Here is a 14,822-nt window from a genome sequence, read left to right on the forward strand (position 1 = left end):
GCCAAGAAAAGTTGGCTTTACCATGTGTCTTTTATTGCAGCCTCATATTAAGTGCTGAGTTCTTATTTACTGAATGAAAGACTAAATTGTCCATATATACCTTTTAAAAATAAAAAACTAAAGGTACACCTTTAAAAAGGGTGGCTGGCAGGGCACCTGGGTAGCTCAGTCAGTTAAGCATCCTACTTCAGCTCAGGTCATGATCTCCCAGGTTGTGGGTTCAAGCCCTGCATTGGGTTCTGGGCTGACAGCTCAGAGCCTGGAGCCTGTTTCAGATTCTGTGTCTCCCTCTCTCTCTCTGCCCCTCCCCAACTCATGCTCTGTCTCTCTCTGTCTCAAAAATAAACAACAAAAACAATTTTTTTAAAGGGTGGCTGGAAATGCCATTATGTCTTGTGTGCCTGCTGGTAGCAGTGTCATATGAATGAGATTTAGGAGAGCATATTTTGCAAGGAAACTTAGAGGTGAGACGTGAGCCATCCCTGGTTGGGTTTCCTCTCACCCAGGAAACCCAAGGACCGAAAAAGAGAAGAGACTTTCCCCCATCTTTCTTCAAAGCAGAAGGACTCTACTGCATGTCACAGAGCCAAATAAGCCACCCTTCCAAACTCCACTAGGAGGTCACTTTCCCTGAGGCCCACCGTATACCTAAGCCAATGAGCCAGCAGAGGCACTCTGCTCCTCAGCATCGGCTAACGCCCAGGCCTGTCTCTTCTTCAGGACGCTCCCTTCCTCCCTGCTAAGAGTAATCTTTCAGTCTAGCCTGTCCTCCTGTGCTACTTTAAGCTCTTTTATTATTTTTTTTACATTTATTTTTTATTGAGAGACAGAGCACGAAGCGGGAAGCGGCATAGAGAGAAGGAGGCACAGAATCCGAAGCAGGCTACAGGCCCTGAGCAAGCTGTCAGCACAGAGCCCGACGGGGGGCCCAAACCCGTGAACCCAGAGGTCATGACCTGAGCCAAAGTCAGATGCTTAACCGACTGAGCCACCCAAGCGTTCCTACATTAAGCTCCTTTAATCTAGGAGATAAAAAGGGATAGATATTTAAAATGTTTACCAAAACAGATTTTCTTTGTACTTGATGTTTATGTAGCACTTTAGCACTTCTCAACATAGCACTAAAACATAAAAGCTAAAAATTTAAGTGATGTGATATTAGGCAATAAATGAAAACAAAAGTCAATTTCTTTATTTTTGTAATGTTTATTTCTGAGAAAGAGAGAGAGTGAGAGAGAGAGAGAGAACAAGTGGGGGAGGGGCAGAGAGAGAAGGAGATATCGGATCTGAAGCAGGCTCTACTCTCTGAGCTGTCAGCACAGAGCCTGACGTGGGGCTCAAACTCACGAACTGTGAGATCATGACCTGAGCCAAAGTTGGATGCTCAACCGAATAGCCACCAGGTACCCCAACAAAAGTCAGTTTCTAAGAAGTTTCCTCTTATTGATGTTGCTATTTGAAGGCATAGCACATGGATTATATACATATATAACATACATATAACATAAGTTATATATATGTATATATATATATACATATATATATATATGAACTTTATTTTAACAGACTTCTCCTGGGGTTCACTGAGCCGCGTACTTAGAGATGGAGGAAAACTGGAATGGAGCCATAATGAGACAATGAGCAGACCTGGCTTAATAACGGTTGTAATGTACAGTCGGCACAAGAGATATGTAGCAAATATTTGCCAACTACTAATATATGTTTTTAAGCAATGCCAGTGTGATTTTTAGCACATTTTAGTTTGTTTGGCAAATGCTGAGTTTGTGCTAGGCCTGTCTTTATTTTCCAAAAGGGATTTACCTTTAAACCTCATTTTCACATAATAAATGCCCAGAAACAGTAGCTATTGCTGTTAATTTATTGTCTCCAAAATCTTAATTATGCTCCATGAGTGGGCATGTAATGTATGTACACACATTACATACAACACATACATAATACACTCTAATGTTTTCTATTTTCTTACATGTGTATGCCTCGTGAAAAATAACATTGAAAGGAAAATAAATAAATCTTTCCTAAATGACTTCAAATAGCAGGAAAAAATTTAGGAGTTACGAATGACTAGAGTTGGAAGGCCATTTTTATAACCTCTACATGGAGGGAAATGTTGTTTAAATTGACAAGGTCATACAGACCAGGTTTTTATGTCTGCACAAAGTTTGTTTTGTGCAGTCTTAGCCTAATGAAGATTTTAGACAGCATGAGACAATCACAAAAAAAGACAGACGGAAAACAGAAACTGTAATGTAATTTCTAATTGTGTGGTACAGTCATTCATCCTAATTAATAATGGAATAGATTATTGCTCATTAATAGCAAACAGTATATCATGTAACTGTATTTTAAGCATAATTGCATTACTGATTATCTGGCTCTTGTCACAGATGTGCTCAGGGTTGTAACATGTAAGATAAAAAGAGGGTGTTGAAGGTGATCTAGAGCCCCAAAATATCTTGGTCAAGTTGTCATCCAGCTGAGACTTAACACCTCCTAAAGATGAGAAACCCACCACCTGCCCAGGTAGCCTATACCATCTTTGAGCTACTTTAAAAATATAAAGAAAAGATAGGGTGGCTGGATGGCCCAGTTGGTTGAGCATTCGATTTTGGCTCAGGTCATGATCTCACAGTTCATGGGGTCATGATCTCACTGATAGAGCCAAACCTCCTTGGGATTTTCTCTCCCTCTCTCTCTGCCCCTCCTCTTTCTCTCTCTCTCTTGCAAAATGAATAAACTGTGTATATATATATATACATATATATATATATATATATATATGTATATATATATATATATACAGAGAGAGAGAGAGAGAGAGAGAAAAGAAAAGAAAAACAACCATTCCCTATCTACAGCAAATACTGACTCAGTGCTTATTAGACATTCATCTCTAGCCTAAGGGTTAGACTCCTTGAAGTTTAATAAAAAGGTAATAATTTATAGAAGCAAGTAAAACCCACAGACTTGAAAGCAGTGGAGATCCATGTCCCATTCCAATAAAGTGGAGACTTATGGACAAAGCCCAGAGACGGAATTTAGTAAGCTCCAAAAGCCAGCCCAAGGCTGAAACAAAGCATCTTGATTCCATGAATGTTAGACCAGAGCAAACTGAAAAGTGGGAGGCACTTCAAAGAGCCAGGATTCTGACCGATCAAAATGATAAGCAGAAGGAAGCAAACCAGCCAAAAGTACTAATACAAACATAGGAGACACATACTCCTCTCACTAACTCCAAAATCTAAAAAGGTGAGCTAAAACCAAAAAGGTAACAAATGCTAAAAGTGTGAGATTAAAATTTGAGGAAGTAAGGAATTTTCCTTGCTATAACCCGGACTCTTGTCTTTATTGTATAAATAGGCAAAATGGAAAATTTTGTCTTCAAAACTGAGTGTCTAGATAACTATCTCCCCCCACCCCTTTCACTCTACTTGAGTACGCGTAGAATTATAGCATTGTAGAGAATTAAGCTGAGACAGATTTCAGATATACCCCATTTCAAGAGTGGAAAATATGAAATTTCATAGTATCATCAAAGTGCTAGAAAAACTCCCATGTCCACAGTAGCAAGACTTTAACTGTCCCAAATTCTAAATCCACCTCTGCCCAAAACCAGAATTCCTAGCCTCTGAATTCCATCATATCCCCTAATTCCAAATGGATACAACCATTTCCTCTAACTTAAACCTATAAAGAAGTGTCACAAAGAAGGATACACAAAAAAATTTTTAATTGTGATTTTTATTTGTAATTGTAATGCCTCTTACCATATTGTAAGAAATAATAAACAGCATTGCCTGTTTGATTTACTAAAGAACAAAAGTTGTTGCATTTCTTGGCAGTCTTGCCCCACAACTTGCATTGCCAGTGGGTATCATAAAAGAAGTAAATACTGTTTGTTTTCATAAATAATATGTTTACAAACAGGTTGCATAGGGCTTGTCTTTCCTTCGATTCATTTCAGAGGGTTTTTTAAATATTTATATAGCTTAACAATCCCTTTGATAAAAATTTAAGCACTATTTTTGGATTTTGTTCCAGGGCATTCTTGGCTCAGGGTTTGCATTAAAAGTACAAGAACAGCATCGCCAGAAACACTTTGAAAAAAGAAGGAACCCAGCTGCCAACCTCATTCAGGTGAATGTCAATGTAATAGGCTGATGGCAACATGCATCACTGTGAGTGCTTGCCGGGTCATTTTCCAGTCTCTGTGCTTCCATACTTAGTAGAGCTACTGATTTGTTTTGTTTGTGAAAATGAAATTGGAACTTAATGTACAGTCTTGAATTTGGGCAAATGTTCTCCCCTCCCAAGTATATATATTTTTCAGCAAATGGCCCATGTGTTGTTCTGATTTATTAACCATGCCATCAAGGCCACGGAGAGGTTAGCAGTTGTGTTGCTTCTGGAATGACCTAATATGTCTTACGAATTACTTGATGAAACATAATTGATCATTAAGTGATAGAACAGAACATGGCACTGTTCCTGCATTGCGATTACTTTCTCCAGGCAGATGTGTGCTACTGTTCTGAGGAACAGAGTATTTGTTCAGGATGTCAAGGTTTACTGCCCATGAGATTGCTTTTAATGCCATCTAGAGCAATAACTTGAAATAGGTAATCCTATCTTGAGAGCTGGTGGGAATATGTCAATGTTTGAGAATATGAACTAATAAGCATATTGTTTGAAACTAATCCATAATACAAGGTTGTTTAACGTTTCATTTTCTCTTCAGTAACTCAGTTTGCTTCAGCATTAAAAAGGAATGCTTTTCCCATCGCCATCTGTATCTTTTGAGAATAGAACCATCCTAAAACCAGGTTGCCCATGAATCACAAAATATATCCTTCTCTAAATCCATACCATGAAGTTGGTATTTAATTATGCAGACAGTGATTATACGATCTGAAATTTTTTTCCCTTCCTGACAAGCAGTGGGAGATGCAGAACTTCTAAACTGAAAGGGTTTGGGGCGGCGATTTAAAGTGTCAGGAGGTTTATCTTCATGTTGTAGTAGCAAGCACACTATTGTGGTGGTAGTGGTGGTGGTGGTTTAATATAATTTACTGTCAAGTTGGCTAACATACAGAGTATCCAGGGTGCGCTTGGTTTTGGGGGTAGATTCCCGTGATTCATCGCTTGCATACAACACCCAGTGCTCATCCCAACAAGTGTCCTCCTCAGTGCCCATCACCCATTTTCCCCGCTCCCTGCCCCACCCCCATCAATCCTCAGTTTGTTCTCTGCATTTAAGAGTCTCTTATGGTTTGCCTTCCTCCCTCTCTGTAACTATTCTTTTCCCCTTCCCTTCTCCCATGGTCTTCTGTTGAGTTTCTCAAGTTCCACATATGAGTGAAAACATATAATATCTTTCTCTGACAGACTTATTTCACTTAGCTCAATACCCTCCAGTTCCATCCACGTTGTTGCAAATGGCAGGATTTTATTCTTTCTCATTGCCAAGTAGTATTCCATTTTATACATAAACCACATCGTTTTTATCCATTCATCAGCTGATGGACATTTAGGCCCTTCCCATAATTTGGCTATTGTTGAACAATAGCTGCTATAAACATTGGGAAACATGTGCCTCTGTGGAGCAGCTCTCCAGTATCCTTTGGATAAATTCCTAGTAGTGACAAGCACACTGTTTTCATTTAGGCTGTAGGTTTAAGGGGGTGGGTTACTGGGGGATATCAACCCACAGCCCTATCTTTAGCCTTTGCCCCTGGCTGGGATATGCATGGGCTATGGTGCGTTAATACCTCCAATAGAAATGGAGCAAGGGAGAGAAGCAGGGGAGGGCAGTTCAGTTATTCACATAGGACATCTTTTTGTATCTAATGCCTAAATAAGTATTAATTTTTTAATGTTTATTTCTTTTGAAAGAGCATGAAAGTGGGGGGGCGGGCGCACAGAGAGTGAGAGGGACAGAGATTTGAAGCAGGCTCTGTGCTGACTGCAGAGAACCTGACGCAGGCTCAAATTCACAAACCGTGAGATCATGACCTGAGCCAAAGTTGGACCCTTAACCAGGTGCCCCATAAGTATTAATTTTTAAATCAAACTATTCTACAACTATTGACAGCCCATTGGACATGACTTCTAATGCAAACCACTGAGGGTCTCTATTTTTTTAATTTTTTAGGTTTCAAAAGAGCATTAAAGATAAATGTTGTTTTCATAAAGAAAATGATCCCTAAGTCGTAGAAGTTTAAGATCTGAAGCCAAGTAGATAATTACCATAATGAAAGCAAATGTCATCCATTTTGGGAAGCACACAAAATACCTGGGGCCCAAATAGCCTTTCAGCCTTTGGTGCTTCTGAGGTACTAGCACACTTTCAATGAACTTTTCTTCGTACTATTTTTATCTTTTAATTATCTTTAATTTACTTCTCATCTTTTAATCCTAGAACAGTGTTTTCCAACTTGTGAATGCAGACGTTATTCTACACGTTCCTCACACCTATCCAGGCACCAATCATATATGTCTACTTATGGAAAGAGTCATTTATCTTTCCAATATCTAGACTCCTTGCTCCCAGGAGAATGTAGATGCTGTTATCACAAATAAGGTTTAAATTTATTTATAATCCTTACTAAAGTATTTATTAGCCTTTTTATTGTATATTTTCTCAATCAACACATACTCAAAATACAAAACTTCTAGGCACATATTCTTGATACTTCTGGATATTAAAGGGGAGCTCTAGATCAAAAAATTTTTTAAATATCAGCTATTCTAGATATCAGCTCAGTTCTGTTAGAAACTGAGCCCTTTGGGACACTTGGGTGGCTCAGTATGTTTAGCGTCCAATTTTGGCTCAGGTCATGATCTCATGATTCATGGATTCAAGCCCTGTGTCAGGCTCTGTGCTAACAGTTCAAAGCATGAAGCTTACTTCAAATTCTGTATCTCCCTCTCTCTTTCTGTTTCTCCCTCATCTGTGCTCTCTCTCTCTCTCTAAAAATAAATAAGCTTTTAAAAATTTAATTTAAAAAAGTGAGTCCTTTGGGGCATTTCTCATGCATGAATCCCTTGTGATAATATAGCACTATGATGTCCAATACAGTTGACAGTAGTTACATGTAGCTACTTAAATTTATAAATTCAATTCCTCAATGGCACTAGCCATATCACAAATGGTCAGTAGCAATATGATGGCTATGGGCTACCATATTGTGCAAGATAAATATAGAGAATATTGGAGAAAGTTTCCTGATCTAACTTATCAACTGCTAAATTGTGCAAAAATAATTTGCAACTCAACTTGAAAACAGATTAATACTCTTGCAGCAAATCTTTGGACCAGAGGTATTCATATATCCACAGAAAAAGATAAAGCAAGGTATGGCCTTCCTCCCAGGTAACCCATGAAAGGTAAAGAGGCTGATTAAACAGTTTTGCTTAAAGATTTAGAATTTCATTGTATGGAACTGGGTTATGTAACATATATTGTGATCAATAATTAAACTTGTACAAATAAGAAGCTTTTGCACAGCAAAGGAAGTCATCAACAAAATGAAAAAGCAGTTTACTTATCATGGGAGAAGATATTTACAAATAGGGTATCTAATAAGGAAGCAAAATCCAAAATATATTAAAAAATTATGCAACTTAACACTAAAAAAACCCAATAATCTTATTAAAAAATCAGCAGAGAAACTGAATAGACATTTTTTCAAAGACATATAGATGACCAACAGACACATGAAAAAGTGCTCAACATCACTAATCATCGTGGAAATGCACACCAAAACCACAGTGAGATATCCCCTCACACCTGTCAGAATGGCTAACGTCAGAAAGACAAGAAATAACAAGTGTTGGCAAGAATGTGTAGAAAAAGGAACCCTTGTGCTTTGTTAGTAGAGATGTAAATTGGTGCAGCCACTGTGGACGACAGTTTATAGGTTCTTTAACAAGTTAAAAATAGAAATAACCTATGATCCAGTAATTCCAGTACTGGGCATTTACCCAAAGAAAACAAAACCACTAATTTGAAAGGGTATATGCACCCCTATGCTATTGCAGCATTATTCACAACAGCCAAGATATGGAAGCAAGCCAAGTATCCATCAGTAGATGAATGGATAAAAAAGATGGGGTATATTCATACAATGGAATATTACTCAGCCTTTTAAAAAAGAGAGAGAAATCTTGCCATTTGTGTCAGCATGGATGGACCTAGAAGGCATTATGCTAAGTGAAATAGGGGAGACAAAGACAAATAGCACATGATTTCACTTATATGCAGAATCTAAAAAACAAAACAAATGAGTGGCGCCTCGGTGGCTCAATTTGTTAACCGTCTGACTTCAGCTCAAGTCATGATCTTACAGTTTGTGAGTTCGAGCCCCACATCGAACTCTGTTCTGACACCTCAGAGCCTGGAGCCTGCTTCAGATTGTGTCTCCCTCTCTCTCTGTCCTTCTCCCACTTGTGCTCTACCTCTCTGTCTCTCAAATATAAATAAACTTAATTAAAAAAAAAAAAATGAACACACACAAACAGATAATAAACTAATGGTTGGCAGAGGGGAATGAGGTAAAAGATTGGACAAAATGGGTAAAGGGGAGTGGGAGGTATGTACTTCCAGTTCTGGAACAAATAAGTCACAGAATGAAAGGTACTGTATAGGGAATGTAGTCGATGATACTGTAATAGTGTTGGGTGGCGACAAATGATGAGCACAGCATAATGTAGAGAGTGGTCCAATCACTATGTTGTACACCTGAAATTAATGTAACTGTGTGTCACCTATGCTTCAATAAAAAATAATCATTAAACTTATACAAATGTAGGTAATATTTATAAAATTGTTAATTTTTTTACTTAAAACTCCAGTTTGTTATACTGAACAAAAAATAGTATAAAATGAAAGACTTAAAATGTTTAAGAATACCTTTAAAATCTAATCAGAGTTTCATTAATCAAAGTAGAATCTACAAGTTTTATTGTTTATTTATTTATTTTGAGAGAGCATGAGTGGGGAAGGGGCAAAGAGCAAGGGAGAGAGAACCCCAAGCTGGCCCCACTCTGCCAGCTCAGAGCCCAGTGCTGGCTCAGTCTCACCAAATGTGAGATCATGACCTAAGTCAAAATCAAGAGTCAGACACTCAACCGACTGAGCCACTCAGGCACCTCGAATCTACAAATTTAAAAGGTAATTGTTCCCCCATCCAAATGCAATTGATTTTTTTATTAGACATAGGAATAATAATATAATTATTAAAGATATTCATTGTTCTTCCTTGCTGAGACCCTTAGCCAGAATTCAGGGCTTTACACTTTGATTATATATTGCAGAAATTTATTTTTAAGAATGCACTAGATTGAAAAGCAATCCTCATTTGTTGATCCATTTATTTTCTCACCCAATAAGCCTGCCTTGGTTTGCTGAACACACAAAGCATCAAGACCAAGAATAATGTCATTTGTTATAAGCCTGAGCCTCTATTGAAGGAGACCAGACTTATTGTGGTGATCGTTTCACATACATACAAATATCAAATCATTATGCTGTGTACCTGAAACTAATGTTATATGTCAGTTATGTCTCAATAAAAAAAATTTAAAAAAAATAAAAGGGCACTGAGATACCCAGATTGCTTTGTCATTTGGTTGGTGAGACAATTAAATTAACCAGCCTTTCTGGGTTTTAGAGAAAAGTTTAAAAGCCCAGCAGCGTTCAACAAATTTAGCTGTGTCAATATCTTTGCATGATTCATTTAAATTAACTTTTCATTCCAAGTGGAGCTGTTTGGGAAAAGAAAGCAGCGTGAATACTTGCCCAAATGTCACAACTTTTATTAATAATGCCCAAGACTAGCGAAACGTTTTTCAGTCCATAGAGTTTTTCATACATGATGTCACCTGATCTCCAGGCCAAGCCTAGGGAGAGCTAGAATTCATCCCCTGGGGTCTGAATCATAATCAAATAGCAGCGGTTGTGTCCTCATTTATATATCTCTGAAAGCTTGGGGCTAGCATTGAAAGATACTTCAAAAGTGATAAATTTGCATAATAAAATTAAAAAAAGAAAGTGCCATGTAGAGGGTTCACGTCAAGAGAGACTAGACCAGCTCAAGGTGGAACGAAGTACTTACTGGAAACAGAAACAGGGGAATTAAGTGAAAGTATGTGAAGTGGATGCTGACAGACAGGCTTATTTTCCAGAAGAGAAGAGATTAGAAGATATTGCTACGGGGAAGCAACCTGCCCCCCCCCCCAAAAAAAAAATATATATATATATATGTTATTGAAACTCTGGCTTCCACCAGTGAAACAACTGAATCTTCACCTCATTACCCTAAAGTAAGGCCACCAGTTAATACACTCAAGCCTTATACACAGATTATATAATCTTTTTTTAGTACTTTAATCATAAAAAAGAACAGCCTGAAAAAAAACTTCCTAGAAGTGAAAAACATGACAGCAGGGGGGAAAAAAGAAAACAGAAGGGCACAAAAGTTGTAAAAACTTCCCAGAAATTAGAAGGAAAAGACAGAGAGAGAGAAAATAAGACCAAAACATAGGAAAGGTGGATGACCCTACGGGGAGATCAAATATCCAACCAACAGGAATGCCTCAAAAAGAGTACAGGGAAACTAAGGGGAGGATTTTGTCAAAGTAATTTTACATTCCTGGAGAATGATTCTCCAGAACTGAGTGGTTATAGTAAAAGGGCTACCAAGTGCCCAGCGCTGCACACAAAAGAACGCTTGCACCAAAGGGGATCCCTAAATGCTTTCTGGGCAGGATGTATACAGAGAGTCAAGAATTAAAATTGCATTGATTTTCTCATTAGTAACCCTAAAATTAAGACTGTGTGGCAGGAGCACCTGGGTGGCTCTGTTGGTTAAGCATCTGACTTCGGCTCAGGTCATCATCTCATGGTTCATGATTTCAAGCCCCGTGTTGGGCTCTGTACTGACAGCTCAGAGCTTGGAGCCTGCTTTGGATTCTGTGTCTCCCTCTCTCTCTGTCCCTTTCCCGCTCACACTATTTCTCCCTCTCTCAAAAATAAACAAGTATTAAAATTTTTTTCAAAAAGACCATGTAACAATACTTTCACAATTATGGAGGAAAATTATTTCCAACCTAAAATTCTACACTCAGCCACACTATTCATGGAGTGTGATCGTAGCATAAAGACATTTTTAGACATGCAAGGTCTCAAAACTTTATCTACCATTTACCCTTATCCAAGAAGTTAGGCATCTGGGTGGCTCGAGCAGCCCACTCTTGATTTCAGCTCGGGTAATGATCTCATGGTTCCTGAGCTGGAGCCCCACTTTGGGCTCTGTGTTGACAGCATGGAGGCTCCTTGAGATTCTCTCTCTCCCTCTCTCTCTCAAAATAAGTAAATAAGCATTTTTTAAAAATTAATAGGAAACAAGGTGGAGAAAAAGATGGCATGTTTTCATCCTTAATCTTTTAGCTCTCTGACTTAAATTCTGTGCCTTGGAAATAATCAGTTCCATGTTAATTATACCTTTGGAAGGTGACCTGAAACTAAAATTTCCATAAAGGGTCAAGTGCCATAGGTGTAATACTCCAGACAATACAAACTAAATACTCCCTAAAAACTTAATTATACCGATATCAGAGTTACAATTATGACCAAAGTTTGAATCGTTTTGGCTACCTAAGGCACCAGGGTCACCTGATAAATGGTAAATTTGACTTTCATTTTGTTTTTTGTTGGCTTATCCTTTGGATTGTATGCCATGTACATCATATCCCTCTGAGGCATTATTTTTCTCATGCCAACCACTCTGTGATTTTGGCTTTAAATATAGAAACATAGGCTACTTGATCATATGGTTGTGGCTTTGAGGTCCAGGTACTTGAGGTAATTAGCTGAAAGAGAGAGAGAGAGGGCGCTACAGACAGGACAAAGTCATTAAGAGTATATACAAGACCAATGGAGTTACAGTTTCCACTTCCATCTTGACTATTAACTAACATCAGCCCCAATACAGATGCCACTTGCTCCTTCTGTACCCCCCCATTTACAAGATATTTATAGGAGAAGAGTAATGAAAGGAATAAGAGATTAGCTATTGAGATCAATTTGATAGAAATAGAACAAGAAACCAGGTCTCATTTTTAAGAACATTTTCAATTTTCTAAAAGAGGCTTCTCTTGCCCCCAGTTCTTTATAACGTTAGCAGGTAATATCTTGGCCCCATTTTTTGTTGTATTGTTTGGGATTTTTTTCACTGATATCTAATAAGGCACGGACTTGCTGTGTGCTTTTAGTTAGACAGAGGTCATGCTTTCAAAGCATCTGAGTTTACATATATATGACGCCTTCTATGAAAATTGTTACATTAAACCAGCCATCTGTGCTATCAAAGCATTGGAAGTCCTCTGAGCCTCACTACATGAGAAGCTGCAATAATAAGAGTGCCTGACTGGCTCCATCAGATTAGTGTCTGAATCTTGATTTCGGCTCAGGTCATGATCTCATAGTTATGATCTCACAGTCATCTGATCAAGTCCCTCATAGGGCGCTGTGCTGACAGCATGGAGCCTGATTGGGATTCTCTCTCTCCCTCTCTGTCTGCCCTTCCCCCATTCATGGGCATATGCACACCACACCCTCTCTCTCTCTCTCTCTCTCTCTCTTTCAAAATAAATAAATAAATCAAAAAAATAAAGGAGCTGCAATAATAAATCCATATGTTTTCATTGATTACTCTAGGTCACTCTGTAAATTATGTTTGTACAATATTTGCAAAAACTACCATTTCAAGATGAAACGATAATTGTTTTACTCTCTTTAAGATACCGAGATATTTAGCAGAAGTTTTCACAGATTTGTAGGATAAATCAACATGAGCCATTGTTATACCTAAGTTTCCAATATCGTCCTCAAAAAAAAAAACAGAGACCACCAGGGAGACCAAGTCACGCATGCAAAAGCAAAGGGCTTTATTATTACGGGCTTATAAACTCCAGCTCACAGACTCCACCAATGCAGTGGATCCATGTGGAGAGAGCCCCAAGCAAGGGTGGGGTAGGGCCTTTTTGGGGAAGGGGGAGTTACAGGAAATTGTGACACAGGTACAGGGGTCCAATCATTATAGCATAACATCATTGACAGTAACTTTAACCAATTACAGAGTGGACCCCTATGTAGGGCGTAACTTCTATCTCTAGGCCTGTCCTTAGAAATGTTAAAGGTGTTAACTGGCCTGTCCTGATTGGGTGGTACAAGGGTGGTCCCTCCTGCCTTGGGCAATGTGTGCCCTTCTATTGTCTAATGATTCTGAGAAGCCGGCGCCTAGGCCTCCGAGGTCAGAGGGGAAGCTTGATTCAGACCTGTGTCCTTACACCATGTAAGCAAGACTCCAGGCAAGGAACCTTGCTTCAATTATTTAAACCTTCCTTAATAATATTTTTTTAATACCCTCAGGTCTTACTATATTTTTTCTAGTTTTTTACATCACTTTTGAACATTTTATTGAAGTATAATGTGCATACAAAATAGAGCACATATCTAAAGAGAACTGAGCAATCCTGTGTAAACAGTACCCAGATAGAGGAACAGAACCTAACCAGCGCCTCCTGTATACCTTCTCCCAATCACTGTCCCTCAGGCATAACCGCTGTGCTAGGCTTCTAACAGCATAGCTTCGTTTTTCCTGTTGCTTGTGCTTTACGGAAATGGAACTACGCATGTACTCTTCTGTGTCTTGTTTCTTTCACTCAGCATTAGTCCTATGGAGTTTGTCCATCATCAAGCACAGTTCCAGTGCGCTATCACTGTTGTAATGTGTACTATTCCATTATGTTAATGCTCCACAACTTACCTCTCTATTTTACTTTCGGTAGGAGTTTGAGCATTTCCAGCTTCAGGTTAAGAGAGCCGTGCAGTTTTGAACCCTATAGTACACACCTTATGATGAACATGTATAAATACACACCTGCTGAGTATGTTATGTAGGAGTATGTGGCTGTATCATAAGGTATAAATACATTCAGCTTTAATAGACACTGCCAAACAGTTTCCCAAAGTTTTTAGGTCAATTTTTAACTTTTTGTGTTCAGTGCACATTTATTTAATGATATTCTCTTCATTGTAAGTTTTGATCATTGATCAAATGATCAGTGACCATTGATCACTATTCTCTTCCTCATAAGTTTCAAAATCATGAATGATAGTTCTTTAGCAGGGATATGACCCATTTAAGTGAATCTGCCACATAAAGTAGAAATCTTTGATTTATGAATTGTAATACAAAAATTGGGGATACTGGAGTAAACACTTGGTCATTAGAAATGTTTGCAGACTGTGGTGTCTGGGTGGCTCAGTCAGTTAAGCATCCAATTCTTGGTTTCAGCTCAGGTCATGATCTCATGGTTCATGAGTTCAAGCCCCACATTGGGCTCTGCACAGTCAGTGCAGAGCCTGATTGGGATTTCTCTCTCTCTCACCCTCCCTTGCCCTCTCTCTCTCTCTCTCTCTCTCTCTCTCTCTCTCTCTCTCTCTCTCTCTCTCAAAATAAATAAACTTTAAATACAATTTTTTAAACTAATGTTTGCAGACTTATTACAAAGGAAAAAATTCACTAAAATCTGTATGGAAAGTAAGTTCAGGCAATCTCTCAAATGGACAGTTTAGAGAGAAACTTTTGCAGCAAGAGTCATCAAGTAGTAAGCAAAGGACAAAAGAGGGATTCTAAGACCAAGAGCCAGGCAATCAGATACTGTCTCGAGTCTACCAACCTCTTAATTTATCTGAGTCTTTATTTTCTCTTCTACAAAATAAGAGTTTTAATCCA

The 14,822-nt window shown here is 38.5% G+C and overlaps 1 protein-coding gene across 1 annotated transcript in view; it reads left to right on the plus strand.

Moving 5' to 3' along the window:
- The window catches only part of KCNQ5 (potassium voltage-gated channel subfamily Q member 5), a 512,482-nt gene that overhangs the window by 424,086 nt on the left and 73,574 nt on the right, over positions 1-14,822 (plus strand). The window contains exon 8 of the mRNA XM_029943186.1: positions 4,063-4,158. Within this exon, the coding sequence (XP_029799046.1) occupies positions 4,063-4,158 (96 nt within the window). The remainder of the gene's footprint in view (positions 1-4,062; positions 4,159-14,822) is intronic.

Source organism: Suricata suricatta, chromosome 7 (genome assembly GCF_006229205.1).
Source record: "Suricata suricatta isolate VVHF042 chromosome 7, meerkat_22Aug2017_6uvM2_HiC, whole genome shotgun sequence".
In the NCBI taxonomy this organism is placed as follows: domain Eukaryota; kingdom Metazoa; phylum Chordata; class Mammalia; order Carnivora; family Herpestidae; genus Suricata; species Suricata suricatta.